The sequence below is a fragment of the Penicillium cinerascens genome (genome assembly GCF_028974065.1).
Source record: "Penicillium cinerascens strain IBT 15544 chromosome Unknown contig_6_segment0_segment0, whole genome shotgun sequence".
Lineage (NCBI taxonomy): Eukaryota > Fungi > Ascomycota > Eurotiomycetes > Eurotiales > Aspergillaceae > Penicillium > Penicillium cinerascens.
The window spans coordinates 214,734-239,315 of NW_026695295.1; the positions used below are offsets into that span (position 1 = coordinate 214,734).

Sequence of the window (24,582 nt, forward strand, 5' to 3'; positions counted from 1 at the left end):
TGCCGTTTATACTTTCGCTTTTAAGGCGACGCGGTAGACCCTCAATGATTGTTTCAACATAGCAAAAGTGATAGCAAAAGTACTAATGAATTAACATCGCAACCATGAAAGCGGCCCTTAAGTCTCTACCTTAATCTATCTAGACAAACGCTAAACTCATGACACATAACTAGCTTAAGCCAGCTCCCTAAACGCCTTCACGAAATCCGCCTTCAAATCCTCCCAATTCTCCAACCCAATACTGATCCTCAACAACCTCCGATCAACAGTCATATCAGACATAGTGCGCCACTCAATCAACGACTCAACACCACCAAGACTAGTAGCATGCTGGAAGAGATGCAATTTACTCGGCAAGGTCCGGGCAAGGACCTCCTCTTCCATCGTAATCGAGAACACCGGCCCAAACCCATTAGGCATTTGATTCTTCAACCAGTCACCGCCATCAGACTGGATACTAGCGTGGAAGACTTCAGCCAAGACAGCTTGCACGGCAGCTTCGTCCGAGCCTGGTGCCGGGGAAGGTGCGTGCAGGGCGTTATTAAGCCAAAACACTAGTTTCGTGGTGCTATCACTCTGGCGCGAGACGCGGACTTCAAGGGTTCGGAGACTTCGCACGCCGAGCCAGGATTCCATGTTGCCCATTACAGAGCCTAGGAAGACACGGTCGGCGAAGAGTTGCTTGTACCAGTCCTTTCGCTGGGTGGCGAGGACGCCGCAGAGGATATCGCTGTGGCCGCCGAAATACTTCGAACCGGAGTGCATGACGAGGTCTGCGCCGTGGACGAAGGGGTCTTGGAGGGAGGGCGGGGCGAAGGTGGAATCCACGATGAGGAATGCGCCGCGCGAGTGGGCTTTTTGGGCGTATGCAGCGATGTCGAAGGCTGTGCCTTTGGGATTGACGGGAGTCTCGAGGAGGATAACGTCTCCTGAGGAGAGATCCTCAGCCGCGCAGTCGAGGGGGAGTTTCTGGAGGCCACTGACGCGGGTGAAGAGAGCGATTACGCCGTGGCAGCCATGGTAGCCTTCTCCGACGGAGATGCGGCCCGGGTTCAGCAGGGTGAGGGCTGCGTGGAGAGCAGAGAGGCCGGAGGAGTAGCTGATAGCTTCGCCGTGTAGGATGGAGGAGAGGATGGCTTCGAAGCGGGTTGGATTTGGAGCTGAGGCGCGGGAGTAGACGTGGGATGAGGGATTGGAGGTACCTAAGGTACCGGACTACATGACGATTAGACTGGATCAGGCGTACGGAGAAGAGAGCATACGCAATAGTCGGCCGCGGGAACTAAGGCGGCAGGGTCTTTGGGATAGCGGAAGGTGGTGGCCAGGTGCATGGGCGGAGCGACATCGGTGACGACATTCAGTGCGTCGTCCGCGTGCAGAGTCTGTGTGGAAATTCCAATGTTGGACATTATGGTTATGCTATGTTCTCGGAATTGTATGCACAGGAAGATCGGGGAATTTATGATACAACCAGAAGTGTTGACTCGAAGTCTTGGAGAGAAATGAGGGGTTTCACGAAGCGGTCACGTGGTGCGGGGACGCCGATCTCGCTGTATAATTGGGGGGAGATGAAAATGAAGATTGGGGTGAGGATAAGTATGAATATGAAGATGGGCATGGGCATGACATGAGCATGGGGCAGAAGAAGGAGGCGAGGGAATAAGTGATTATCGGCGCAGAGATCCCATTCTGGATGGTTCTCGCACCGATCCAGGGAGTGCCACCTTGAAACTGGAGCGGTCTGTACATTATTAGCTGGCATCTCGCCAAATCAATGGGATTGAACTCTTACCAGTTTCAGAGTCAAAGGTGATAGCAATGTCGTCGTGTTCGATAGGATATTCGGGCATATCCAGGCATACAAAGTCCGACGCCGGGTCCTCATCCTTCTTCGGGAGGGCAAACTTGGCGTCAACAATGCGGAGTCCAAACTTGCCAGAGCGATTAAAAGACTCGATATGGTCCGTGCCCTTGAGCACGAAGTTCATGCAGGTGCCATGGTGGAAGTCCGCGAAGAAGGCGAGCAGTTGTGTGACCTTTTCCTGTCGCACGATCTGGATGCGGACCTGGTTGGCTTCCCATTTCTTGTAGATGGGGACAACCATGCGGCGGCGGGAAATGGTGAATGAAGACGCGGTTCCATCGTAGATGACTCGGAAGCCGGTGACGGCCTGTTCAAATGCATGGAGATCTAGGTCTGTTAGTGGAGTCCAACTTAAACTGTGAAAGAGACATACCCTGCATCGAGGCAAAGTCCAACCGCCGAACCATGGGTTTAGCGGTGACCTTTTGCAAGAAGCCAGCCACCTGCTCAGGCATTTCCGTAGGGACGAGATTGTCGGCCAGCGAAACGGTCAGATCATGTTGTGCTGGGCGGAACAAGCTCATGCCAGTCTTCTTGTTGACATCCAATGCGATTTTGAGTTCCCCAGGTCCTGTAGACAATTAACAAAAGCTCAATAGACGTCGACGGAGTCTCCCTACCTAAATTGATACGGTCCGTTACAGATCCCCACTCAGTAGCGACGAAAGCCCTCAGGTGTTCCGACAGAATCGTTGGGCCGTAGCCATGATCTACATAGGCATGTTCTTGATCAATAACCAGCACGTTCCCGACGGGGAACTGCAGGTGTGTGGTCGGCGTTCGGCCACTGCCTGAATCGCCGGGCTGCTCGATGGCATACGACCGCAGGGGAATCTCGGGGGTCTTGGTCTCTCCGTCCTGAGGTAGCATGCCGAGAAGCACGGAATGCATTTGTGTGCGCTCGTCCACCTCATGGAAGGTCATCAACATTGACCGCGTACGACCATCCTCGGTCACTTTCAAAAGCAGAGCCGGCGCACCATCTTCTCCCCGCAAAAGCCCGAAGACCACGGGTGCGCCGTAGCCTAGGGTATGGCGGACGTTACTGAGAGTCTTCACTTTCGGACTCGTCAGCACAGTCAATCGGAACCCACGATGGGCGTTTCGAGTGCCAGTGCCTTCGGTGATGTTTACTGTCCGCTCAAACAAACGAATGCGACAGCGTTCCAGGGGCTCGTTGGGGAATGCCTTGGGCGTTCCAGGATCCATATACTGGAACACTTTCAGAGTGTTCTCAAAGACCACCACCTCGCCAGCCTCAGGCTCGAGACTTGCTTCCGACTTTTGGGTATACTTGACGATATTCCACAGAGTTTTGAAATCGTCTTCTTTAAACATAACATCCAACTCAAAGCCACGGGGCAGCTTGACCCGCATGGAATGAGACCGGACTTGCCAGTCCACATCCTCCCAGGTGGGTCCCTGCTTGCGATCGGCCTGAATCAAGACATTCACGAGCTGACTCTGACTCGTAATCGCGGCGTGGACGTACCAATCAGACCGCTCCCGGATAATCGTCAATGCACAAGGCATGGCGTACTGCTCGCCTTCCTCGTCGCCGGAACTCACACAGGCCTGCACAAACATGCTTCCATAGCTAAAGTACCGGCTGGTGTCGCCAAGAGGCATCATGTACACCATACTCGGTGTTTTGGATGGCTTGTCGGCCAACATCGATCTCGTTGCACTGCCAGACAGAACTGCGGAAACGTCTGGTGCAAAGAAGGGGTATCGGAGCCAAACGCTGGAATCCAGCTGACTGGGAGAGTTCTCGTCACGGAGAACAATGGCGAGGATATCATTTCGCTTGATAGACATGGCCAGCGACCGGAGGTGATTAAGGGCGTTTTGGTGGAGACTGAGAAGGTCGACCATCTCCTTGTCGCCAGTAGTGCTGGCAACTGCCAACACAGCGTCCACTCCCATGGAACCATATCGCGCCACCTCGTAGTGTGTAGGCACGATATTCTCGTTGATCCACAGCGCTTTCCCAAGGTCAATAACGGCCTGCTTGGCGTAGCTGGGAGGAGCCGTTGCCCGCGAGCGAGCAAACGTTTCCAAGCGTGTCTTGCCCCGCAAAAACCACCATATCGCAGCTCGGATCCATTCTGTCAGAGTGGTTTCCATTAGCGGCTTGACACTCTCTGCGGACATGTGAAGAAGACTGTCGTATCTGGCAATGTAATTCTTGAACTCGGCAAATGCGGTGTCCCCAACCTGATTGGCAATGTTCCGCAAAGAATACTTGGGCGGCTGGGGGCTTCGCGATGGTTCTCGACTCGTTTGGGTGGACGGAGATGCAAGCTGGTTCATTGATGGAATTTCGCGACTGAGCTGGCTTGCCGGAGAGGCTAGATTTCTCGGCTGTGGTTCATGAGTAGGAACCGGCGGTCCTGGTGTAGGATTGGCTGGGCTTCCTGGTGTAAGACTAGGGGGCATGCGCGGGTCAACGGGACTCAGGTTAGCTGCAGCGCGGTGTACGGCTGGGCTCGGGGGATTCCGAATCGACTGGACAATCGATTTGACCGAGGGTGCATGTTGCGAGGCGGGTGTTTCGTAGACCGACTCATGGGGGCTTCGGGGACTATGAGATGGCAGAGGCTCAGGGCTGGAGATGTCGTCGTCGTCAGTCGTCGGGGATGCGATGTCTTCGTAGCGATTGTGTAATGCACGGGCTTCCTCCACCTGCATCTGTTTCCGTACCCGCTCCGCGAACGAATGCGAGTCGGGCGACCCTCGGAATGATAAACGGGAGCCGGGCTTGCTGATGTGCAGGGTGCTCAAGAATTCCGCTTCGTGTGGGTCCTGGACGAGCGGCGGTTGTTGCGCGCTGGGGCTGACGCGTTGATCCTGCGCGCATCGTGATCGCCCATCACCATCGGCCAGCGAGGTGTTGACCCGAAGCGTCGGCAGGTGCTCTCGAGACGGGTTCGGGGAACGAGAGGGCATTCGTCGTGGCTGGGAGGATTGCGCGGCCTGTCTCTCGCGCATGCGCTGAACAGATCGCGAGATCTCGACGGTGGGGATATCCGACTCGTCGCCTCCCTCTCCAATCGTCTGGGGCGCGCGATCTGAGAATCCGACCCGCAGTCCCTTGCCCTTGAGGGGGTGTAGAAGTGACGGAAGCGACTTGGATTCCGGGAGTTTATCCTCGGTGAAGTCGAAGGCGAAGTAGTTCTCTTTCGAAGGAGGCGGAATCACTGGCAAGGCGGGCTGCGGGGCAGGGACATTCACAAGGTCCTGCGACGAGGGAATAGGGTGGGTAGATACGGTTGGAGGGGCATCTCTGTGGTCAGCCTTTTGGGCAGTGGCCGTAGCGAGAAAGTCTTGAATCTGTTTATCGGGGGTGGAACGACTGTTCTTGTCCTTGGAGAAGAGCTTATCTCTCCAGTGCGGCTTCTTGTCCTTCACAGGTTTGGTGGGCTGCTCAGCAGCCAGGAACGCGAAAGGGTCCTCGGGAGGCATGTCGAAGATGAGACGAGGTGAGGGTCGTCCGCATCGCACGCCCTCAGTGAACAAAGGAAAGCCGGTTCCTTTGGTTTGATCCCCCTCCCCCGATGGCGTGTCAATGCACAGAGGTAGAACGGATCGACAGGGGGCGACCTCGAGGTGATGGTGGGTTGTAGGCGGGGAAGAGAATGCGCAAATAGACGCACTCTGGAGAAAGTAGGAGGAGAAAGGAGGGCGGTTATTGCATGAGTGATCGTGCTTTGGCAGTAGAGGCGCGATTGCCTCCTGGTGGAGCACACAAAGATCGTCTAAGGGGAAGCAGAACAAACAACCATAAACCCGAGAAAAGTCCACTGTACGGAGCAGTGTAAAGTTAAACACCGGACAAGCTGAACCAGGCGTGTCTGGGGATGTGGATCAAGGAGAGGAATGCCTCAAATTGCGTTTGGTATCAGGGGGAGGTGGAGCGTGGACAGGGTCCGTCTGTCACTCTTACACTCTTATTTTACATCCGTCGAGCTGAGCGCTGGACGGTTGTCTGACCGCGGACTCGGCCTCTTCTCCATCTACCTAGACCTATACCCATATCTATGCCCTACAGGCGTCTTCTTTATCTCCTTGCAGCGGATGAAAGCCACCCTGTCACCAAACTTCCCCCGCTACAGACGATCCACCTCCCCGCCTTCACCAATGAAGAGCTGCGCCCGCGGGTCTCATCGTGAAACTCCGCTAATCCCGTCTCAGCCACGGCGGAGGGGCAGCGGGTCTCGCTGACGAGGACTTTGTCGTTCATTTGGCCTGAGCAGAACTCTTCTCATGAATCGCGATCGCGCCGATCCGTGTTGACACCACTTTACACGTGTACCGCGGGTGGTGCCTGTGCGTTATGTACACGATGCGCACCGTTTCCACCAGTTCATGGCCACGGAGTATACAATTTCCACCGGCACGTCCCTAGCTCAAGCTCCGAGTCTAAAAACAGTCCGTGCCAATGTGGCAGTTGATCGGATGTCCCATTCCTGCGGCTTCCCCCATTTGTCCTCCCGATGCAGGGGACTCGAAAAACGTTGGCATGCAATCCCTTCTTTTCAGAGTGGATAAGATTGTCTTCTGAACCATGCCCGGCGTCACCGCTACATTGTCGAATGCCTTCCCGAGCATGTCCTCCCTGGTCGTACAGCCCCAATGATCGCCAACCGAGGCCACCCTGACCACCGTGCACTCCGTAGCCGCTGCTCAGGTAAATGCCGCTGTCAATTCCATTCGGATGTTTTCCAGGGTTTGCGCGCGCGTATACGGTCTATATTTAATCCCCCGGCTGAGACAATCAACTCCTCGCTCTAAATATATCCGTACAGGTGCCATCCACGGGGAACGCGTGACAGTAAGCCTCCATGCAAGTCGTGGATCGTCCAGACGCCAAGGTTATCTCGACATCAACACGCGCAGATCTTTCCATCGACGTTTTCTGACAGCACAAACCAATCAATCATGTTATATATCAAGTCACACGCTTAGAAGTTTTCGGGGTCCCTCTCGCAACATGTAGTCATAAAGCTAGGATGCAGATAACACGACAGCCCGAAGGTAGCTTACACTTCCGCTCGGACCACGCTCAGGGTTCACAGTTCAAAGAACATAAACCGGAAATATGACACCAAATTCTCAGACACACCTAGCCTTGGCCCTTGGAAGTAGCCAAACAGAACAAAGATCTTAAGTATCGCCGCCGAAGCGCACCACATCCTCAGCAACCACCACGAAAACACCCACCTCAATCTGCCACCTAGCGTATCCACCCGCCTGAACTCGGTAACCTTTACGTGCTCCATAACCCCACGTATGCCAATCCCAGCAAAATTATCCGAGTCAAGTTCAGCCCTGTGGGGTTTATTGTGTCCATTCTCGGATGCGATCTCGGACCGATACCTCCTTACCAAACAAGACATTACCGTAGATGTGCACAGCGCAACGCTATACCCGATGTCCGCACTCATCGCGACGGTAGGGGAAAAAAAGGTATCCGGGAGCTCAATGTCAAGGAACGCGTTCTATACCTGGATCTCGGTCATATTCAACAACTGTATCGAAGACTTGCGTCTGATATGTCCGTTCATCTGAGATATATTTACACCTGGGCACCAACCGGGAACTTGGGGATGGAATATAAAACAAAGAAAGCAAAGATACAAGACAATAGACAAACACTTCTTCCATCTCCGCAGAAGCCTTACCACCAAACACACTATACATGCTAGGTCTCCCACAGCACCGACCAGACCTCACCTCAGCCGAGTCCATCAAAACCGTCTACAGAACAGTCGTAGGCCTACAAACGGGATCATAGCTAGACATCGAAGTGAACGAGTCCTGGAGACAACCCGACACAATCTGCTACACGAAAGACGAGTTCCGGCAGACAGCGCACGGCCGTGACTCCCGTTCCGAGCCTTTACATACACTCTCCGTGGAAAATCAGGCTCACATCCAACCCGTCCTTTGGCCAAGGGTATCCGATACCACGAATCGTGCTCTAGCTGGGATCAAAGGACTAGACGTGACGCGGGTAATCGCAGGACCGAGTATATCCAAGATCCGCGCTGCTAGGCGCAGATATCCTACGGATTTTATCGAGAAAGATTCTAGAAGCGACGATACTCATGCTCGACACGCAAGTGGGGAAGCGGAATGTTGTCATCGATTTGAAGAGTGTTGAAGGGAAATTGGAGTTCAGGGCGCTACTTGAAGAGCGGGATGTTTTGTTGGATAAGTATAGACCTGGGGTGATTGGTCGGATGGGATTTGGGATGAGATTGTGCGGCGGAGGGGGAGGGGATTATGTGTGCGCGGGAGCAAACGTATGGGTGGCATGGGGAGCGGTAGGATCGCTGTATGTATCAGAAGATTCGTGGCTGTGTATGTTGGTTCTTGATGTTAGTGTGAGAGTCCTGATTGAACAGAAGTGACTGGGCTCAGGGAAGGTTGCTGGGGACTTGATGAGTCTGCCGCGCCGTTGCTTCTGAACTCGGATTATCAGTAAGTGTCTTTGTGGAGTTAAGTAGTTCATGCTGTATTTATAGGACGGGCGTTGTTGGCGCCATTGGAATCACGCATGCACTGTATCAACGTGTTGAGGAGGAAGACTCCTGTAACGTTGACACCTCTCTGAATCAGTTCAACAACCGGTACCTGGATCTAACTCTCCATGAAGAAGAGGCAGTAGCACCCATCAAAGCCAAAGACCTCGAGTTTAAAGTTCTCAGTCATGACACTGACTTGTTCACACTGGTCAGTATGACGAAGCAGAGTTTGCGCAAGAGTCACGGCAGTGGAAAAGACGAGCTCTTCGATCCACCTCGGTTCACCGTAGTCGAGATGTGCTAGGCAAGAGAAGGAGAGAAAGTAGAAGTCCTGGACTGGGCGCAGATAGTGCGTTTCTCAAGACAGAAGGAGGATAATCTGCAGAACTGCTATGATCATGGCTCACATATGCCGGGGGCTGATCAGCCCGAGTGGATGCCTCCGTCACCGTAAGGGTATTTCATGATAAAATAAACAGTGATTTCATTCAAGCTTTTCGATTTGAATAAAATCTGGCAAAGAGAACACATTCGGAGATTGTCCATGCGAAAATAAGACATATCAGACCGATGTTACTCAATTATTCGATGCCAAGTAGAAGGTATCGTCCCGTGCAGCAACGACTCTTTGTGGCTTGCCCTAGTACATCCACAGAGCCCTACATCTTCCAAATAACCGGCGTGGCCGTGTTCCGCTCAATGAAACAGCCATTAGACCCAGCAGCTAGCCAGCCACCAGTCCCCCACTGAGTGAGACATGACCTCATGAGATAGGGGACGGTCCTGACCACTGAGCTGTTGGACCGCGTTCTTCCTCGGGCCGGGGTCGGCATGGTGTCTCATGTACAAGCGGTCGCATATAATACCCTGATCGGCATGCGCAAAGCTTTCAGGGCATGGCACGGATGTGGGATCAGCACCAAGTGAGACAGCGAGCAGCGGGGTGAAACAGGGCAGCGACGAGTGAAGAAACTGGGATTCCTCTCAGTTGCTTATTAGTAGCCTTCCTGTTGGTTCTAGGGTGTTCGTGTATAGGATGTTATGGCATAATTGATAGGAGTCGCTGGATGCAGACAGAAAAAAGTATAAGGCCAAGGCAGTGACCGATTACTATTTCCGGACTTGCGTCTCCATTCTACTTACCTTTGCGTAAGGTATCTGAAAGTCCGGGGGAGGGGATTCTTACGTCGACTCTTCCATTTTTTCACATTGGTTTTCGGGTCACATAAATACCGCGTACAGATCTTTTCCCTCTGCAGGCGTGCAAGTGTATAGCCGCAGCGGAAGTGGCTAATAATAACCAGCAAGTCATCTCCACCGGGCCAGACCCAACAAGGCGCAGCAAAAACAAGACTTCTCCTGCCTAACCCGCACTCGCTCCTCGTTACCTAGCACCGGCTCGATCTTAGGGTAACTTTCTAGTGCAGACTTACGTACCCGTTCGGTTTTTTTCCTTCGACTCTTTCCGCCCCGAAACCCCTGTTCTCCCACCTTCCCGCTCTCACCCACTTATCTCGAGTCCCCATCTGCTCCATCTTCGATCCGGAGAACGCGACGTGGGCCAAACAACACTGGCACCATTGTCAATACAACGTGGATTCGATTACCCGTCACGGGGGCTGACCTCCCCTAGGGGGTCATCCTATATGCCCGAGACAGACGAGATGCGTCACGACTCGACGCGCACGCCTAGGGGCCTGGCCGCTGCCCATGCGAGCTCGACACAACCCCCCCCACGGCCACTCTGTTTCCCAATACCGGCGATGGCCAGCGTCCACTCGGCAGCGGTGGACACTTGGATGGTGGATTGCTCTGGTCTGCCTGCTGTCCTGGGCAGCGCCAGCAGCAGCGGTGCTGTTGAATTTTGACAACTGTCTTAGCAAAACCGACCTGGATTCCAATCCGCTGCCGCTCCAATACGTGCCCCTCGATGTCGCCGTCACATTTAATTTGAGCGACCCTTTACACCCTCTGAATGTGACGGTATACGGAAATGTGTCGGGCACGGCCGACGGACAGTCGAACTATCCCTCGATGGACAGCCCGTCGTGGAGTGATCCGAATGTCACTGTCGGCAAGATCGTGGACTTGAGCAGTACGAACAACAAGTACAGCACGCTGCTGACTTCGTTCGACGTGCTGAACTTTGCGGCGTATAGCAATCCTTCTCGGTTTTGCAAGTCCGTCACGCAGGGCGAGTGCCCGCTGGGCCCGGTCTTCAACTACAATCTGTAAGTCGATTCTTTTCACTTCGGCTCAGTCTCAATCTTACACGCCAATTCTACTAGGAGCGATTTGAGCACGCTGCGCGCTTTCTCTGTCCAACATAACATGGTTTCGACGTATCGCTTCTCCACGATTACACCGACGCTTACCATCCGATCCGGCGACGCGGACGCAGCTGAGCTGGGCTGTATAACGGTATCGGTCACACCCGACTTCGGGACAACCCTCAAAAATGCCCTGGCCTATGTGCCGTTGGTCATTTTGATCTTGGTTGGGATTGCAACGGTGACTGCGGCAATATACAGCCCTTGGGGAACCACGGATCCTTTTCGATGGACGAGCAATTATGGCCGCGACGAGGATGTCCTTCGACTGGTGACACCTGGGTTTGCGGATTGCCTGCAGTATCTGCAGTTCGTCGTGCTGACAGGCGCTCTCTCGTTGGACTATCCCGGATACTTCCAACCGGCCGTGAGCCACGGATCTTGGTCAGTACTTATGTTCAACCAGAGCTTTGTTCACCCTGATGGTGGCAATAATCCGATCGTGGATGGTGTCTATGCGATCAATGGAACCTATGGACTGGATCGGATGAATCAACTGGTTGGAATGGCCACCACGCGAGATATATGGCCGGGCATGATTGTCTGGCTGCTCATCATCTTGATCTGCATCACAGTACTGACTCAGATCGGTTTCGGACTACGCTGGCTCCACCGCGAGCTAGCGCATAATACAGAACAGGATCTGCGTTCCAAGAACATGCCTTTCACCGTCGGCAATATCATTCGAATCGTGTTCAACTTTCTGCTCCTCCCCATCATCTCGCTTTCTTTCTTCCAGCTGGTCATCGCCAGTGGGTCGCCAGCTTATAGCGTGGCATTGGCAGCACTGGTCATCCTTATTCTAATATGCTTCTCAATCTGGATGGTTCGTGTGATTGCATCGACTCGCCCCAAGGCTCATCTCTTCGACGACCTTCCAACAGTCCTCTTGTATGGACCGCTCTATAATACCTACTGTGACGATGCAGCTGCATTTGCCATGGTCCCCATCTTTCTCAACTTCGCCCGCGGTGTGGCCATTGGGGCTTTGCAGCCATCTGGAATTGCCCAGGTTGTCATGCTAGCCATCTGCGAAGTCGTCTCAGTGCTCACGCTCATAGCATTCCGTCCGTTCCCATCACCAACACAAATGAACCTTTATCATGGCGTCTTTTCCATCATCCGTTTTCTGACTATTGTCCTGAGCGTCGTCTTTGTTCCATCGCTCACAGTCTCAAATGCTACGCGCGGCTGGATCGGTTATGTAATTCTCATGTTGCATGCCTTGGTTCTTATCTTTGGATTCTTCCTGAATGCTCTCCAAACGTTGATTGAAGTCTTAGCAAGACTCGCTGGTGCTGGCGGTTCTACTCGTGGTGGCCTGGTCAAGGTCTTTGGCTTGCGGCAGCTGTCAAAGCGCACACCTAACCGCGATATTACCCGTCAGAGTCTCGGATCAGAGGCGGCCATGCTCGGACACGTCGATGATCGTATGTCGTCTCAGTTTGAGGGGTCCCGCCCCCGCAGTCTATCGGGAAGCTCTGCCTTACTGTTGAACCGTGCTACTGCTAGTGAGGGACGTGCCAGCGCAGTGCTCGAGTATGCCGGCTCGCAAAGTGGCACCCACAGCCGGGCTACTAGTGGTGCTTTCTATATACCGTCTCCCACCGCATACACCGGAGCTGGCTTCCCCAGTGAATCACCGAATAGCAGTACATTCATTGGCGCGCACCCTCGGGACCCCTATTATCGGCCACCTCGGCCTGGGCGCCGAACTTCTCAGCCGAATTCGCCGATCGAGCCTCCTCCTAAGGGGAAAGGACGCTCGAGGACCTTCTTGAAGCCGGCCCGGCCTGATACTGAAGAGGATATGGAAATTGGCCTGCCAATGTCCGGACGAGGCACGCCAACGCCGGCTTATCTGCCTGCCCCCAAGGATGATCTGGAATTGGAAGATCCTCGGAAGCGGAAGGATTATGCCGTGCGTGAGGTGGATTTCTATTATCGCGTGCGCGGTCCTCCACTATCGCATACTGGAACTCGCAAATTGAAGACTGGCCCTGCAGATCCTACAGGCCCCGTTTCTTCTGCGACTGGCTGGTTCCGCAACATGTTCCAGGGCAAGACCAAGGACAAAGCGAAGGGCTTCGAGGTCGTCCGAAGTGCTCGGGCGCCACCTCCCGGCCTCTTCCGGGGCGGTAGCTACAATGAGGAGTATCACGATGATCCCGATGATGCAGTGGCTGGCGGGCATTCTCGCCATGTCTCTGGCGGCGAGGAACCATACCGATACTCAGAAGGCGACCACGATGGTCAACGGTCCAGTGATGCACGCCCCCCAGTTCTACCCCAAGTGAACTCCGTCGGTAGCATCGAACTACCCAGCCGAGTAGGGTCCCGTCGTACCCAAGCAACATCGGAGGGCGTGGAGGGAACAGCCCAGCCCCTGCCCATCGTCACAGAAACCATCTCCCCGCAACCAAACACCGTCTCAGATCCCACCTCCCCGGACGGAGAGCACCTCCAACCTTCCTCCCCCGCCACGGCCCGCCTCCCATTCAGCGGAAGCAGCTCACCGTCCCAAGAAAGAGGCCATTCCGTCGCCTCAACCTCCGGCTCCCAAACATCATCCCACAAAACTGGCCGCCATGGTGTCCGTCCCGACCGCCCCTCAAGCGTGGGCTACGTCGCCTCCCACCGAACCCAAGACAACATCCACCATGGGAGCCCCGACGAACCCTCCTGGGCCGGTAGCACCGCTGAGCTAGTCGACGAGGCTGCACAGGGGGACAAGGAACGCGAGCACTAGACCCAATCTCAACCCCTACCACTTTTCAAGCGGTAGTGTACATTCAGATTATATCCTCACCATCACACGCACATGTATTCTCAAGCATTGAGTTGGATCGATGCCCGTGACGAATTTCCTTTATGTGCTTGCTCCCACAAAATTGTTTCGAGGCGTTTTTGTTTTCGAAGGTTTGCTCCCTTAGCTTGATACCGGTGTTTTAATCTGGATATTAATGAAGCGGCGCCGCTTAATTTCTTGACATTTACATTTGTTCTACGAGTAGAGTCCTATGACTAAAGTCATGTAGGAACACAATTCATGGATGTAATCGTGTGGTGGTTTCTGGGGTTCATTTCTGTGAATGCTTCATAGCTCGAGATTTGCCCTTACCACTTTGAACCGTAGGCTTCAAACTTTATGACTTTATCGTGGTCTAATCAGCTTGGTCATGGCAATTTTGGCTCCGTATTGATACAAACACTTGATGTCTATTTCCTAAGGTATTGACGGTTCTTTTGGTCAACCTGCATAGCCACCGTTTTGAGATAGGTCAGCCGTAATACTTGTGAGCCTTAAGTTTTGACATATATGAAACAAATAAGTTTCCGTAACATACCACTATTGTATGGTGCTCCACCTGTTGCGGCTCCTCAAGAATCGTTATACTTTCTTAATTAATCTTTTGTATGATGTTGAATGCCTGGTTAGGCTCTATCAGGTTAATTGAACTCTGATTGATTGATTGATTGATATAATGTTGAAAATGTTTATCTAAATACATAGTTCGCTAGTTGCAACCACGGGGTCAATCATAGATCACGACCTCGTGGGTGTTCCCGAAGTCGAAAATGAGTGATGATACTGAATAATCTGGTTCTCGATCTTGCGCACCATGGTCTCCATTCCTTGGCTGCCAACTGAGCCCAGATTCCGGAACTCAAACAGAGGAACGGACAAGTGCGGGTTCCCATAAATGCGCTCTCTGACCTCACCATAGGCTCCAATCTGGTGATCGAACCATCTATCATAGAATTCCATCAGATCCAAAGCACCCGTTGGCTCTTTTTTGTCCTTCGCAATAGATCCAAGGGCTTTTCTGGCAATCTCCAGCTTGCTGCCTTTGTTTTGGATTCCTTCCATCCAGTCTTTCACAGTAAATGACGTTATGTCCTTGAGATCTTTGTTGTTTTTGAACGGTGTGTCACCGTCAACTGTGAGTGTCCACTTTGAATTGATATTAGGAAGAGGCGTTGGCTTGTCAAGAGGTCCTTTGCACCATAGGCCGTCGATCCTAGTTAATTAGGGTTAATTTGGGATCTCAAAATCGGATATTCAATCTCAAAAGAGACACTCACTCGACCTTTTCCATCTCCTCCTCGGTAGTATCGTGACCATCGGGTTTGACATTCTTGTAGCATGCAAGTAATTGAACCAATTCATAGAGATCTTTGCCCTTCAGACTAGACTCTACTCCTTCGAATAAAGACACAAAGTTTGTCCGAGGCATGATGGGACTCCTGTTCTTGAAGCTTGTCTTGGCTGTAATCTCGGGGTCAGTTTTGACATAAGAGAGAACAAGGGAGAAGAAAGCCATCTCCTCTGCCGTGACGTCCTTAGCTTTGATGCCTTGTGGGGAGCTCTGGAAGAAGTTCTTATTGACCCAGACCATATCTTTTGCCATGCGCTGTGCTGCAGGCAAAAGAGGATTAGTCCACGAGTTTGACGTCTTTGCGTATTTGAATACGACATTAAGGGCAGCCATCGGTAGGGGAGCTGTGGCCTGAGCTTGCCACATGAGGGATTTCCAACCACCGGTTCTTTGGGGGTCCTTGATCTCCCAAGTTTTGCATTGGTTATTGACTGGGTCCACGAGAACAACTTTGTTGTTTTTAGAGGTCGCGTGGGGATCCCAACGTTCCTATGAGATACAAGGCTTGCGGTCAGTGGAGAGTTTCCCACAGGTAAAATTAGGATTTGGACTCACAATGTCACTCGCAACATCTTTTGCTGCTTGCACGGCTTGGTTTGTACCAAGCTTGATGATTTTGCCATTCAAAATATACTCCGCGTCAAGTCGGTTGCTCATTTCTGCCGTAGTGTCGACCGTCAAGTCCCAGTCGGTTGCTTGATGGCCCGAAATTGCCTTATTCTTAGATGCGAAAGTGTTCTCTTTGCCGCAATTTCCAACGCTGGTAAAGTAGAATCCACCAGTTTCAAATTCCACTCCAAGTCCTGCCGTTCGATCTGCTGTGGGACCATCTTCGAATGGATCAATATCAAGATCTTCCGCCTTGCAATCACTAAAGGGATCCGACTCGCCGGATGACGACTCGCCGGATGAGGGATCCTTGAAGGGGTCACTTCCACCGACAGGACCTCCTCGCGCATCAAGCGGAGCGGCAGAGGTGGTCCTAGAAAATGAAAGGAAGAAGAAAGCGAGTAGGCATAAACCCAGTTGGGCTGCAAGAAGACGGGAGCGAAACATGATAGAGATTTTGGTCTCGTAGTTTCAAGTTGCAATTGGAGTACTGATGAGGCACTAACGTACGAGGAAATAGAGCAATATAAATATTTTGGTCCATGGAATTGGCCCCCGTTCGTCTTCCTTGACGGATGAGACTCATGCCCACCACCTGGGTCCGTAGACAATCAATTGGGGCTATTTACAGAATCTTGGGGCGATAGGATCGGGGGCCTTAGGAACGGCCCTTAGTCGTCTTCTTAAAGGCATGAGACCCTTGCCGAGGTCCGTGGGCAATCAGTTGAAGCTATTTACGGAATCTGGGGCCATAGAGAGGCCGTATGAACATGAATTCAACTTTGAGGGACCGAGGAGTTCGTTTGATTAACTAATGCCTTCCTCCAGTGGAGAACGACGGACGATTTACCTATGAACATGCAGGATACTGAACAAGTCCCGCTCACGGCGCATTTGATGAACATGTCACCAGTGACAAGACACAGTATAGCGAATGCCCTCAGCCCCGGAACAAGATCACACCAACTCCAAATCAATCTAGCCAACGCTTCCGAAAGCTAACTAAAGCTTGGTGATACTTGGCATCGGCCCGCTTCAGGGGTTTGGGGGCCGTCAGGGCCAAAAATATCCCCTTGGCATGATTGCTGGGGCGGTACATAGGGGGGGGCGGGGATGGTAAGTTGGGGCGGGGCCATATCTTGGAGCCGTCAGGCTGAAACATTTGGACTTCTTCAAAACAAAACTCAGGTACCCCAACTTGCCGTCTGCCAAATTCATACTCCTTTTTATCCTTTCCAATCTGTCACTGCAGTCTAACCCTCATTTTCATATCATGGCTTTAATGCATGATCAGTCTGTGCTATCTTCACTTCCAGCTGATTTGATCCTCTGTGTTTTCTGCGCTTTTTCTACCTTTGCCGATGTACTGCATTTTGCTGCATCCTGTCAAAAGCACCGACAGATTCTCCATGACAATGTCTCCACCATTTATCACCGTGTGAGTCCAAGGGCAATCCCTTGTCGACGCTATGCGCGAAAGCTTTTAGAAGATCAAGGGGGCTCCCTGTCATACCAGAATCCAACGATTTCAGACTTCTTGCAAATGACTCGGAACTTCGTCGTCATGGAGAAATCTATCGACCAATTTAATGAGAAGGTCGTCGCTGAGATGGCGAGACCAGGTTCAGTTTACAACCGTATGTCGGCCCGACCTATGAACCTACATTTGTCTGACCTCTCAATAGGAGGCTATGGTGGAAAGGAGTTTCGCGAGGGCAGTCCACGTTTTCCGCACCTTACTGAATCTGAGCGCCCACGATTTATTCGAGCAGCTTACCAAATGTGGAGCCTGATTCTCCTCGATTCTACACTGAGGGAGCTTAGAATAAGCACACTCAAGTTCAAAGACATTCAAACTCTCATCGACTTGGTGGAACTTTGTCGCTTCAGAGGGTTTTCGTTGATTCTAGACAAACAAACGATGGAGTTAGAAGCGCAAACTCTGGGCCTGCTAGTAGACATTGCCTTCATTTCACTAAAATCAGCTGCTGAGCTCATCATTGCGAAATTTTATACGGAAGAAAGAAGATATTGCCCAACCCTCCCATACGAAATAGCATACCGGGGCTGTGTCTCTATTTGGGATAACTGGACAGATTACAAGAAAGATGTTATCTTACAAGGACTGAATGGACGGAAACAGGATAGGCCAGTCTCGGAGGTTTGGTATGAAACTTCTGATGAGGAGTTGATGGGCTAGTTTGTTTGATATAGCGATTGTATCATAACTCAACAGGCTTTGGGAACTTGTTTTGTCGTACAATTAAGCAAATTGATGGAGCAGCCTTTTTTCGTGATTGCGCGCATCCCAATGGCGCTTTAGACCCCTAGTCACGACCCTAGTTTACGAGCGGGTGTCGGGCTCTCAGGCCCAAGCTTTCTTCTTCTTCTCCATCCTACTCTTCTTTCCTTATCCCAAGGCCTTCTGTATCCTACCCACTACCACGCTCCACCTTTTGAAGGTAAGCTGGTTCCACTTCATCTCTTCTCAGCTACCAAGGAGTAATCCAATGACAATGCCTGAAATTCTCACTGAGATTCTCCCGGATCTAGCGCATCTAAATCTTCATCAGATCGAAGCGTGAGAAGCGGATGAATAGGAAGGGGAATGCAGATAAATGGCAGGGATCTTACGACCCCATGTATAGACAGTCGCGGTAGCAAGCCGGATAGATCTCGGCCTCGGCCCGAATCTGCCAGTTTCGACCGTATTTGCGGTCTCACCGCCTTCAAGTCCCAAGGCCCCACTGATAAGGCAGACCGGACCCAAACTTCACCCTCTTGCATACCCTCCGGGCTTGGTGACGGCTGTATCTCCAGTCAGTAACTCACAACAGCCGCAGTATAGATCTTGTCGACCTTTGTGCGCTTCACCGCTTCACCTTTATTTCAACTCTGCATTTTTCCAGTAGTTTTACTGGTCGATAAGGGGTCACGAGACACCACACCTCCCTCTGCCTTTTTATCCATATCTCAGTTAATCATCACTTTCGCGTCGAATAACCGTCATTTCCCCTTTGAATACCCATCATTTAATCGTCGGAGGACCGCTCGAGCCACCACGAGGATATCCTCTCCCGCATTCTCGAACGATATTGTCATCGAAGATCCCATGACGGACAAGACACTGGATGCTCGAGGCTGGTCTCGATGCCAATAAGGACTTTTGATCCCATCACCCGGAATATACGCAATATTTCATGATGTCTGGCCCAAGCACCACATCATCAACACCTCCCTTGACAAGTCCTTTGTACGCAAGCGAGAGTGGCGAACCTCGAACAGTCGAGGACAACGAAAGGCTGAGCGCTGGACGCCAGGCCGGCGTTGAGATCGGAGACGAGGGGTATCACCGAATAGAGCAATCACCAGGCGCTTCGCATCACCGCGGAAACGCACAGAGTACGGACGAATACCCGGAACTTTCCAGACAAATGAGCTCCCCGCACGTCACATCATCAAGGTCAGGCCTCACGCCGATTGACCTCACGAGGCCGATGCCTTCACACCCAGCAAGACACCGAAAGCGGCGGTTGACAAGCCTTGGGGAGCATCCTCGTCTTCAACGCACTCGCTCCGGAGAAGCGCCTACCCGCGAATCTCATCCCCGAGCGGCATTTCCTCATCGATCGGTGTCCATGATTGTCCCATCGTCGAGAGCTGGCTCTTCCACGGCACCGGGGTTGTCATACGCCACGGCCATCGACATAACGTCGTCTCCGCCTGGCCATGACGAAGAGAATTCACTACGCCGTGATGACCAGGGTAGTCATCATCATCAGCCAGCTGAGGGGACTCAATATGCTCTGCGGCAAACAGATACCCTTCGTGAAGCTGGTTATTTCGCAGGCTCATCGGCATCTTCAAGACGGGCCTCAGCACTGTCTATCACGGCAAACCGCGATAGGTCTGATAGGCTTAGACAGAGTCAAGGGTCGTTCACAGAGCAATGGCCGGAAACCTCTGCTAGGCAAGTCGGCCCTGTGAATTCATTATCACCCTCACGAATGGCTTCACAACATGGGGAAGGGAGCACCGGCCATCAATATTATGGAAATGTTGAAGCGGAGGCAGAGTTACCAAGGTGGCAGCCCGATTCAGAAGTGACAGAATGCCCAATCTGCGGGACAGTGTTCAAACTTTGGTATCGTAAACATCATTGTCGAAAGTGCGGCCGCGTGGTTTGTGCTTCGTGTTCGCCTCACCGAATTACCATCCCAAAGCAGTACATTGTCCGTCCGCCTGGCTCCTCACATCCTACATCCCCACCAATTCCTCTACCTCGTCAAGTCATTGATCTTACTGTAGAAGACCTCGTTTCTTCATCATTTATCAATCCTGCTCTGGGAGGTGGCGAAGAAGTTCGTCTTTGCAACCCCTGTGTCCCCGACCCAAATCCCCATCCTCTAAACTATACGAGTGTACGGCCTCATGGCCATCGCCCTACCCAGTCACTATCTTCCACCATGCTTCCACCCACCTCCGCGCGTCGACCGTCTGCGATCCGTCTGGTAAGTCAGAAAGCTATTTTTATCTGACACACAAAGCTAATTAATTTCCTCAGGACGATACTCGTCAGGAGCGACGGCCGATGGAATCATACCGTCGCCTCTCACTCCGTCAGGAATCTGGTCAGGAAGGCCGCCACCCCTACATTTATGACCCGTCTGGTCGCTCCTATGACGAGGGAATTCGCCGAGGCACTCGTCGATTCACTGGCCCTCCTGCACTGCATTCATCCGGTGCAGCCTGGCCTCCGCCGGCTCAAAATGACTCTCGCAGCGCTCCCGTGTGTGAGCGCGACCTATGCCCGATCTGTAGTCTTCGTTTCCCTCCCCTCAGTGCCGATGCGCCAGTTGAGTCTCGAGAAGCTCATATTGTGCACTGTATCGAAAACCGTGTCGCGCCAGCCCAGCTGGAGTCCTCGACGACAGCTCCATCTCCAGCATCCGCGATCGCACGCATGGTCACATTTATGGCCACTGAGAAGGACTGTCTTAGTGGACCGAACGAAGCGGCAGAATGCTCGATTTGCATGGAGGACTACGAGGTCGGCCAGGATCTCGTCCGCCTTGAGTGCCTCTGCAAGTTCCATAGAGAGTGCATCGTGGACTGGTTCAAGCGGAAGCCGGAGTGCCCGTTGCACTGGGTGTCGTCGTAAGTGCCATGTGCGACGGGAAGCTATCGCCGAAAATTTCCCTTCCGCTCGACTATTTACCGACCAGAGGGCTTGCTCTTTTTTTTGTTCTTATCTCTTGTTTCGATACAGAGCCGCCCTGTAGAGGAGTTTTCTTTTGCTCTGTGTATTATTACCCCATGATATGATGAATGAAACGAACTCAGCATAAATTTCGCTGTAAAGATTCACTTGAAAGTATTCATGAAGAATTTAGACGTCGAGAGGATACGTATTTAGCTGTATACAGTTGTTACGTTGGGGACGGTCACGTGCCGGGCTGCCGGGGTCGTCATCGTCCGCTTAAAACAAACTGCGATTTCGATGAACTCGAGGTTACCAGGCGTCGTTTGATTCTCGGACCGACTAGAGCTTATCTGATTTCTGCTCGCGTGCTGGGAAGCCCTGATTACACCGCAGCAGCCACTTGCAGTGCACCTCGAGAGTTGCAACGTCTAGGCATCGGCGGTCGGTGCTTTCATCCACCGTGCTCCGTTCCATCTCAGCTTGTGAGGCACGAAGCAGCCACCACGTAGGATTTGTCTGCACTGTAAGTTCAGGCATTTATTGATGCATTATTGGCAATAGTCATTGGGTATAGTGCAAAATATACTAACATTCGCTAGCCCAGTGGTTCCAGGCTGATCAACTGCCCCGCTGCAATTTAACGTGCACGGCGTTGGCTTTTGCCGTCCCGACGGACAGCGACCATGTCCGATTACCCGGAGCCACCGTCGCACATGGCCATGCATTCTCAAACCGGGGATGATTCCCCGGGCGATCGGGCAGCATTCTCCATGGGTTCGCACCCTGGCGCCACCTCCACTGAACCCGAGGATCATCAGGTGGATCTTAAACGGCCCCGGGCTTGCGAGCCTTGTCGCCAGCTTAAGGTCCGGTGTGACCCGGATCCAAGTAATCCTGACGGACCTTGTAAGAGATGCGCCAAGGCTCGTCGTACATGTGTTGTGACGGCGCCGACTCGGAAACGCCAGAAGAAGACGGACAGCCGGGTGACGGAGCTGGAGCGAAAAATCGATGCTCTAACTGCTACGTTACAGCAATCGCATAGTGGTGCGTTTGGGGTGGCGCCTCCAGCGCAACAACAGCCGTCACAGCCGCCCAATCGCGACGACCAGCCTTCCAATCGGTGGTGGAACCCTAGTTTGGCGGGGAATAAGCGCAGCCACGACGAGCTTCTGGCTTCGCAGTATTCTCGTTCTGACAGTCCATCTGCAGAGCAAATACACAAACCCACAGCCTCGAAATGGCGTGGTCCCTTTGCCGGCGAGACTGCACCACCCAAGGTTGAAGCTGCCACTGAATTTGTGGATGTGATTGATAGAGGACTCGTCGATATTGAAACTGCTCATGCTGCCTTTAACCGCTATGTCAATCAAATGGCAGTGGAGATGCCTATTGTGGTGTTTTCGCCAGGCACGACCATGGCCGATGTGCGCCGTGGGAAGCCTACATTGTTTTTGGCCATCCTTGCTGTTGCCATGGGCAAATTCAACAAGGAGGCTCAGCCCACCCTTTTGACTGAGATTTATAAATTGATAGCTGATCGCGTCATTGTTAGAGGTGAAAAATCTATCGAGATTGTCCAGGCGCTCTTGGTCTGTACAATCTGGTACATGCCTCCAGATAATCTCGAGGAGCTCAAGTTCTATCAGCTCGTTCACATTGCTGTGGTCTTGGCTATGGACCTCGGCCTCAACCGCCGTTCTCAGGGAGATCTCAAACCTTTTGCGCGTCTCAGAGAGATGCTCATCAAAAAGCCCCAGGGTCCAAATGTTGATCTTAGTGGGCCGGAGGCGAAACGAACATGGTTGGGATGTTATTTCATGTCCGTTCAGTGAGTTTAACCCAACCTAGATGAAGGTATTTGAAAGTGCACTAATATAAATAGGGTGACCGTGGCCTTGAGACGAACCCATCTCGTCAGGTGGCAGCCGTACATGGATGATTGTCTTCAGGTCCTGGAAACACACCCCGAGGCCTTACCATCTGATCGGCAAGTTATTTGGTGGGCTAAACTTGGTTTCATTCTGGAAGAGGCCGGAGTGCAGCTCTTGAGCGATGATTCCGAGGCTCCGACCTCGTTTGCAGATAGCAAAACGCGGTACACCATTAGGGCATTCAACAACCAGCTGACGCAATGGAGGAAGGAGGTCCCGGAGGAATTATTCACAAGTAGGTCATGCTCTATACACTAGGTCAATTTGTTTAACGCCTTCGCAGTTCCCATGGCACATACATACTATGTCGCCAACCTCTTTGTGCACGAAAGTGCTATGAGCATCGATTGCAAACAGAGCGTCATCCCCAAATCCCCAGGAAATGACGACTTACCCACCTCGGCTATTGCGCCGCTCATTGATGCACTCACTACATGCATCCGCTCGATCCATCAAAGTCTGGATGCAATTCTGTCAGTCGACATAGAGCGTCTGACGTGCCTGCCGACTGTTGCTCTGGCCCGAACATCTTACCCGGTTATCAGTCTGATCAAAATCTACTCTCTCCTCACTGCGAGTGAAACACGCATTGGTCAAGTCATCGACATGCAAAGTCTCAAACTCGAATCCTACCTCGAAAAAGTCATCAATCACTACCGCGCCGCAGCAGCTCTTAATGAAGGTAGAGCCCCTTCCAAATTCGGAAACATCATAATGATGCTACGGAACTGGTTCATCAAGAAGAAAGAAAACGGACCAGCATTGAGAGAGATTTTTGGAACCGAGATGCGGTCAGACACACCGACTGATAAACCAGCTCGACCACAACTTGATCAAATTAAACAAGGCGCAACACCACTCGATCTCCTCAGCGAAGTCGCCACAGGAAACCAACCCAGCCGAGCCCCCTCGAACGGCTCAATCTCGCACCATTCTCACTCCGGCCAAGGGTCACTTTACTCCCCAGCAACCATAAATCAAAATAATCCAAGCTCAACAACGCCTGGAACCCCGTTCGCTCCAGCTGAAGCACCGACAACATCATGGCCAACACCGTCCTTCACACCCTCCATATCCGGCCCCTCACATCCAAACATGGGCAGTCGCGCTTTCTACCAACCCTTCACACCAACAGACCGCGCAACGCCGTATAACGGTGCACCTTCTACGATGGGTGGTACATATGCGGATATGTCGACAGGCATGCTCGGGCAGTCGATGGGCATGGACACTAGGTTGGGCATGGAGGAAACGTTTGATCCGGATAATCTGTTTGCGCTGGGAACCATGATGGATGAGGGCTTGTTTACGTTCCCGTTGGCTTTTGACGGAAATTTCCAGTTTTAAATTGGATTGTACATCGTTGCTGTAGGTTTGTGGTTGAACTTCTCTTCTCTCTTATACCCCTGACAATAGCTATTCTTTGTCAGCAATCCATACTCATCTCCACCTCCATCCGTCTTGTCAGACTCAATCACGGTTTTATCTCCAGCACGTGGCTTTCCGAGTGGTTCCCAGTGGTCAGATTATAAGCCAGAGAAAAATACCCCCAGGTAAATTGATATTATAGAGCTCGCTGTCCCTCCACCGGAGTATCCGGCTAGCTAATATGAAGATAAGCGCTTGGAGAGAGGAAATTTGGATCGACAAATCCATTGTGGGTCTTGCATACCAAGCCAGCAGCCGTAAATATCTCATATCGAATGCAAAATACCCCAATGCCAGGTCTAGCGCTGGACTATGTGAAGATGCTTAGGCTCACCTAAGATGTAATGAGCTATCGGCACAATGGCTGGGAAAATGCCTTTGCCGAAGTGCATCATCCGATATCCACTTGCCGGTCCCGCCCCTGGAAGAACGCATGTTCGGTCCACATCTTTTGGATGAGCTACAAGCCCCGTTAACACCTGCTCCCCCTCCATCCTCTCACACATCTGATTATTGGAAAGAGC

The 24,582-nt window shown here is 52.2% G+C and overlaps 8 protein-coding genes across 8 annotated transcripts; 5 read left to right on the plus strand and 3 right to left on the minus strand.

Moving 5' to 3' along the window:
- Positions 1–174: 174 nt before the first annotated feature.
- Positions 175–1,409, minus strand: N7498_006076 (cystathionine gamma-synthase; the record flags this gene model as incomplete). Its single annotated transcript, XM_058453138.1, has 2 exons — positions 175–1,215; positions 1,263–1,409. The coding sequence occupies 2 exons, from the start codon at positions 1,407–1,409 to the stop codon at positions 175–177; spliced, it is 1,188 nt and encodes a 395-aa protein (XP_058307329.1).
- A 258-nt stretch (positions 1,410–1,667) lies between these two features.
- Positions 1,668–5,329, minus strand: N7498_006077 (uncharacterized protein; the record flags this gene model as incomplete). The annotated part of the gene is made up of 4 exons (XM_058453139.1): positions 1,668–1,741; positions 1,793–2,191; positions 2,238–2,435; positions 2,485–5,329. The coding sequence occupies 4 exons, from the start codon at positions 5,327–5,329 to the stop codon at positions 1,668–1,670; spliced, it is 3,516 nt and encodes a 1,171-aa protein (XP_058307330.1).
- A 2,645-nt stretch (positions 5,330–7,974) lies between these two features.
- N7498_006078 (uncharacterized protein) lies at positions 7,975–8,698 on the plus strand (the record flags this gene model as incomplete). The annotated part of the gene is made up of 3 exons (XM_058453140.1): positions 7,975–8,204; positions 8,291–8,350; positions 8,395–8,698. 3 exons carry the CDS (start codon positions 7,975–7,977, stop codon positions 8,696–8,698), a joined length of 594 nt encoding a protein of 197 aa, XP_058307331.1.
- A 1,406-nt stretch (positions 8,699–10,104) lies between these two features.
- Positions 10,105–13,473, plus strand: N7498_006079 (uncharacterized protein; the record flags this gene model as incomplete). The annotated part of the gene is made up of 2 exons (XM_058453141.1): positions 10,105–10,625; positions 10,683–13,473. 2 exons carry the CDS (start codon positions 10,105–10,107, stop codon positions 13,471–13,473), a joined length of 3,312 nt encoding a protein of 1,103 aa, XP_058307332.1.
- Positions 13,474–14,271: 798 nt separating this feature from the next.
- N7498_006080 (uncharacterized protein) lies at positions 14,272–15,940 on the minus strand (the record flags this gene model as incomplete). The annotated part of the gene is made up of 3 exons (XM_058453142.1): positions 14,272–14,746; positions 14,811–15,373; positions 15,440–15,940. The coding sequence occupies 3 exons, from the start codon at positions 15,938–15,940 to the stop codon at positions 14,272–14,274; spliced, it is 1,539 nt and encodes a 512-aa protein (XP_058307333.1).
- A 1,096-nt stretch (positions 15,941–17,036) lies between these two features.
- Positions 17,037–17,693, plus strand: N7498_006081 (uncharacterized protein; the record flags this gene model as incomplete). Its single annotated transcript, XM_058453143.1, has 2 exons — positions 17,037–17,130; positions 17,179–17,693. The coding sequence occupies 2 exons, from the start codon at positions 17,037–17,039 to the stop codon at positions 17,691–17,693; spliced, it is 609 nt and encodes a 202-aa protein (XP_058307334.1).
- Positions 17,694–18,696: 1,003 nt separating this feature from the next.
- Positions 18,697–20,654, plus strand: N7498_006082 (phosphatidylinositol-3-phosphate-binding ubiquitin-protein ligase; the record flags this gene model as incomplete). The annotated part of the gene is made up of 2 exons (XM_058453144.1): positions 18,697–20,004; positions 20,058–20,654. The coding sequence occupies 2 exons, from the start codon at positions 18,697–18,699 to the stop codon at positions 20,652–20,654; spliced, it is 1,905 nt and encodes a 634-aa protein (XP_058307335.1).
- Positions 20,655–21,379: 725 nt separating this feature from the next.
- Positions 21,380–23,977, plus strand: N7498_006083 (putative C6 transcription factor (War1); the record flags this gene model as incomplete). The annotated part of the gene is made up of 3 exons (XM_058453145.1): positions 21,380–22,527; positions 22,582–22,865; positions 22,914–23,977. 3 exons carry the CDS (start codon positions 21,380–21,382, stop codon positions 23,975–23,977), a joined length of 2,496 nt encoding a protein of 831 aa, XP_058307336.1.
- Between the last annotated feature and the right edge of the window lie 605 nt (positions 23,978–24,582).